The 5,000-nt window shown below is 44.9% G+C and overlaps 2 protein-coding genes across 2 annotated transcripts in view; one reads left to right on the plus strand and one right to left on the minus strand.

Moving 5' to 3' along the window:
* The window catches only part of asah2 (N-acylsphingosine amidohydrolase 2), a gene marked incomplete at both ends in the record, with an annotated part of 12,998 nt that extends 10,751 nt beyond the window's left edge, over positions 1-2,247 (plus strand). The window contains 7 exons of the mRNA XM_083904559.1: positions 731-770; positions 906-1,004; positions 1,089-1,184; positions 1,467-1,616; positions 1,699-1,755; positions 1,824-1,912; positions 2,049-2,247. Of these exons, the coding sequence (XP_083760685.1) occupies positions 731-770; positions 906-1,004; positions 1,089-1,184; positions 1,467-1,616; positions 1,699-1,755; positions 1,824-1,912; positions 2,049-2,247 (730 nt within the window). The remainder of the gene's footprint in view (positions 1-730; positions 771-905; positions 1,005-1,088; positions 1,185-1,466; positions 1,617-1,698; positions 1,756-1,823; positions 1,913-2,048) is intronic.
* Positions 2,248-3,496: 1,249 nt separating this feature from the next.
* LOC310939855 (protein FAM13C-like) overlaps positions 3,497-5,000 on the minus strand; it is a gene marked incomplete at both ends in the record, with an annotated part of 4,206 nt that continues 2,702 nt past the window's right edge. The window contains 4 exons of the mRNA XM_083904703.1: positions 3,497-3,620; positions 3,700-3,801; positions 3,964-4,163; positions 4,930-5,000. The exon at positions 4,930-5,000 is cut by the window's right edge and continues 28 nt beyond it. Of these exons, the coding sequence (XP_083760829.1) occupies positions 3,497-3,620; positions 3,700-3,801; positions 3,964-4,163; positions 4,930-5,000 (497 nt within the window). The remainder of the gene's footprint in view (positions 3,621-3,699; positions 3,802-3,963; positions 4,164-4,929) is intronic.

Raw genomic sequence — 5,000 nt, forward strand, 5'->3', positions numbered from 1 at the left:
CATTAAAGACTCGTATTAAAGACTTGTTAAAGACTCATTAAAGACTTGTATTAAAGACTCGTTAAAGACTCAATAAAGACTTGATAAAGAGTCGTATTAAAGACTCATTAAAGACTCGTATTAAAGACTTGTTAAAGACTCATTAAAGACTCGTATTAAAGACTCGTTAAAGACTCAATAAAGACTTGATAAAGAGTCGTATTAAAGACTCATTAAAGACTCGTATTAAAGACTTGTTAAAGACTCAGTAAGGACTCGTATTAAAGACTCAATAAAGACTTGATAAAGAGTCGTATTAAAGACTCAGTAAAGACTCGTATTAAAGACTCGTTAAAGACTCAATAAAGACTTGATAAAGAGTCGTATTAAAGACCTAGTAAAGACTCGTATTAAAGACTTGTTAAAGACTCATTAAAGACTCGTTAAAGACTCAATAAAGACTTGATAAAGAGTCGTATTAAAGACTCAGTAAAGACTCGTATTAAAGACTCGTTAAAGACTCAATAAAGACTTGATAAAGAGTCGTATTAAAGACTCAGTAAAGACTCGTATTAAAGACTCGTTAAAGACTCAATAAAGACTTGATAATGAGTTGTATTAAAGACTCAGTAAAGACTCGTATTAAAGACTTGTTAAAGACTCATTAAAGACTCGTTAAAGACTCAATAAAGACTTGATAAAGAGTCGTATTAAAGACTCATTAAAGACTCGTGTCTCGTCATGTTTTCAGGACGATGGCTGGACGGAGACTGAGAGACGCTGTTAAAGAGGTGAGAGACGTGAAGACAAACGAGGACATTATTCTACACACTGTCATGTGACCTGTGTGTGTGTGTGTGTGTGTGTGTGTGTGTGTGTGTGTGTGTGTGTGTGTGTGTGTGTGTGTGTGTGTGTGTGTGTGTCAGGAGCTTCAGTCTCAGGGTTCTTTCCAGGACGTGGAGGTCGTGATCTCTGGCCTCAGTAACGTTTACACTCATTACATCACCACCTTTGAAGAATACCAGGTACGCAGCAGCAAAGGCTCATGGGAACATGAGTTCTGTCATGTCTTTGATGTCTTTGATGTCTTTGATGTCTTTGATGTTCAGGTGCAGAGATATGAAGGGGCGTCGACCATCTACGGTCCTCACACACTCAGTGCTTACCTGCTCAAGTACCGAGGTCTGGCCAGAGCCATCGCACAGGTGAGAGGACACGCCCCCAGCCCCGCCCACAAGCACAGAAAACACGCCCCCCCCAGCCCCGCCCACAATCACAGAAAACACGCCCTCTGCTGTCACATGATGCAGTCACAGGGTCACATGACAAAAGAAAACCAGAAACGTCACCAAATCTAAGACTTAAGTTTTTATTAGTCTTAGATTTGTTTGACGCTAAAAAAGTCGACCGTGTCCAATCAGAACATCGTTGGACAAACATCGTCTTTCTGCGACAGTGAGCGTTTTTCTTGTTTTTTTTTATTTCAGGGCGGAGTTTCCGATCTTCCCGTCGGACCTGAGCCTCCATTTTTCGAGAAGTCTCTGTTTAATCTTCTTCCGAAGGCGTCGGTGGATAAAGCTCCGTCTAACCGTAGCTTCGGAGACGTCCTGCAGCAGGTTTACGACGTCTACAGACCGGTGAGTCTCTGCTGTCCCTCAAGGCTCCGCCCACCTACATTTTTCTACGTAAAAACTAACGTAAACACTCACGTTTTTTCAGGGCGACGTCGTCTCGGTCACGTTTGTCGCAGGAAACCCGAGACACTCTGGAGACATCGTAAGACATTTCTTATTTCCTGTGGGGTTTTTTTTACTTCCTGTCTAAACGTCTCCGTCTTTTTGCAGAGAGATAAAACTTTTGTTGCCGTGGAGATTTACGACAACAGGACAGGAAGTTGGGAGGTTGTGCACACTGATGCATCATGGGAGACCAGGTATTATTATAATGAACTTCAAATGACCCGTCTCTGTTAGCATGACTGTAGCTGGATGTGGCCCCCTGGTGGCCGGGTTTGTGATTGACTCTTTTACAGAGAGCCGTGTCCTCGCTGACTGCGTCTTTGTCCGCAGGTTTCATTGGCTGAAGGGTTCAAGTGGGCGGAGCAACGCCACAGTGGAGTGGTACATTCCGGCGGCGGCGCCCAGCGCCTCCTACAGGATCAGACACTTCGGACACTTTAAACAGTTGAAAGGGCTGCGTCCTGTTATCACGGCCTACGAAGGCTCGTCCGACGTCTTCACCGTCAAAGCTAGTTTTTACTATCAGTGATGTCATCAGTGATGAGTGACGTCATCAGTGATGAGTGACGTCATCAGTGATGAGTGACGTCATCAGTGATGAGTGACGTCATCAGTGACATCATCAGTGATGAGTGACGTCATCAGTGATGAGTGACGTCATCAGTGACATCATCAGTGATGAGTGACGTCATCAGTGATGAGTGACGTCATCAGTGACATTATCAGTGATGAGTGACGTCATCAGTGAAGTATTCATTTGTAAAATCAGTAAAAATGTTTTAAACGTTAAATTTACGACATAAATGTTAAACGATGCAAAATAAACTGCAAATGTTTGAACGTTAAATAAATAAATAAACTGAGTCTTTATCAAAAATATTTATTGTCACTTTGTAGAAATGTATCGAGCAAACAAGACAACAAAGACCAGGATCAGGATCAGGTTCAGGTTCAGGATCAGGATCAGGATTAGGTTCAGGATCAGGTTCAGGATTAGGTTCAGGTTCTGGTTCAGGATCAGGTTCAGGATCAGGATCAGGTTCAGGTTCAGGTTCAGGATCAGGTTCAGGATTAGGTTCAGGTTCTGGTTCAGGATCAGGTTCAGGATCAGGATCAGGTTCAGGTTCAGGTTCAGGTTCAGGTTCAGGATAAGGTTCTGGTTCTGTTTCTGTTTCTGTTTCTGGTTCAGGATCAGGTTCAGGATCAGGATCAGGTTCAGGATCAGGATCAGGTTCAGGATAAGGTTCTGGTTCTGGTTCTGTTTCTGTTTCTGTTTCTGTTTCTGGTTCTGGTTCAGGATCAGGTTCAGGATCAGGATCAGGTTCAGGATAAGGTTCAGGTTCAGGTTCTGGTTCTGGTTCTGGTTCTGGTTCTATTTCTGGTTCAGGTTCAGGTTCAGGTTCAGGATCAGGATCAGGATCAGGATCAGGATCAGGTTCATGTTCATGTTCAGGTTCAGGTTCAGGATCAGGTTCATGTTCAGGTTCAGGATCAGGATCAGGATCAGGTTCAGGATCAGGTTCAGAACACGTTGAACACAAACATTTCATATAAAATAAATACTTTGATTTCATTGTGGAAGAAAAAGTTTTGTTTGTTTACAAAATAAATAAATCGTCAAAACTGCGATTTAATCATCGACTGATGCTGAGAGTTGTTTAAAGACATGTAAATAAAAGGTGCATGTTTTGTTGACCAGGTAAACAAACACGATGATGCTGGTAAACGTGTGATGTCATTATTTACAAAAGGGGCGTGGTCCGTCTGTCCGTCATGTGTCACATGGTTTTAGCCACTTCCTGTTTGCTGAGCAGAACTTCCAGCAGCCGCAGTTTAGCTTTCAGCTGTTTGTAATCCTGATATTCTTCTCTGATCGGACTGCGATCTTCTTTCTGACAAATCCTGAAAAAAAACACACTTTCACTTTGACAAGAAACAACAACGACGTTCAGATTCTGAGACGACGACGTTTGGTTCTCACCTGCCGGTCTGACGATGGAACTGCTCCTCAAACTCTCTCAGGACTTTACGTCTCGTCTTCTTCTCTGATCTCGTCTGACGTAAACTCTGGAGCAGCTGAGACCTGGATCAGGATCAGGATCAGGATCAGGTTCAGGATCAGATCAGGATCAGGATCAGGAGAATCAACCATAAACATAATAATATAACAAAACATAGAGAACAAACAAAAGAGTCAAATACGATCTAAAAACATCGTACGATGTACGAAGTGTTAGCAACAAACCTGGAGGCTTCGTGAAGGTTAGCGGTGGTGACGGCGGCTTGTTGACGGACACCTTTCACTTCGTCCATCGGGGACACGAACGCCGGGTCACTGTCACGGTCACTGTCGTACTCGCTAACCACTGTGGGCGGAGCCAGGACAGGAAGTTCGTCCACTGTCACCGACGTCACAGCGTCTTCGTCAGATCCGTCCTCTTCCTCCTGAGAGACACAAACACCTTCAGTGAGTGTGGCACTAGTGCTAACGTTAGCATGTCGGCCGTGTCTTAACATGTTAGCGGCAGTATGGTGGGTGTGTCTTAGCATGTTAGCTGCGGTATAGTGGGTGTGTCTTGGCATGTTAGCGGTGGCATGGTGGGTGTGTCTTAGCATGTTAGTGGCAGAGTGATGGGTGTGTCTTGGCATGTTAGCGGCGGCATGGTGGGTATGTCTTAGCATGTTAGCATCAGTGTGATGGATGTGTCTTGGCATGTTAGCGGCGGTATGGTGGGTGTGTCTTAGCATGTTGGCATCAGTGTGATGGGTGTGTCTTGGCATGTTAGCGGTGGTATGGTGGGTGTGTCTTAGCATGTTAGCATCAGTGTGATGGGTGTGTCTTGGCATGTTAGCGGTGGTATGATGGGTGTGTCTTAGCATGTTAGCGGCGGAGTGATGGGTGTGTCTTGGCATGTTAGCGGTGGCATGGTGGGTGTGTCTTAGCATGTTGGCATCAGTGTGATGGGTGTGTCTTGGCATGTTAGCGGCTGTATTGTGGGTGTGTCATAGCATGTTAGCATCAGTGTGATGGGTGTGTCTTGGCATGTTAGCGGCAGTATGATGGGTGTGTCTTAGCATGTTAGTGGCGGTATGGTGGATGTGTCTAAGCATGTAAGCATCAGTGTGATGGGTGTGTCTTAGCATGTTAGCGGCGGAGTGATGGGTGTGTCTTAGCATGTTAGCGGCGGCATGGTGGGTGTGGCTGACTCACGATGGTGGTGATGGACGTGGGGCTGGCGCAGAGCAGACGTTTGATGAGTTGGTATCTGTCGTACAGAGGCT

Source organism: Microchirus variegatus, assembly GCF_963457635.1.
Source record: "Microchirus variegatus genome assembly, chromosome: 18".
NCBI lineage: Eukaryota > Metazoa > Chordata > Actinopteri > Pleuronectiformes > Soleidae > Microchirus > Microchirus variegatus.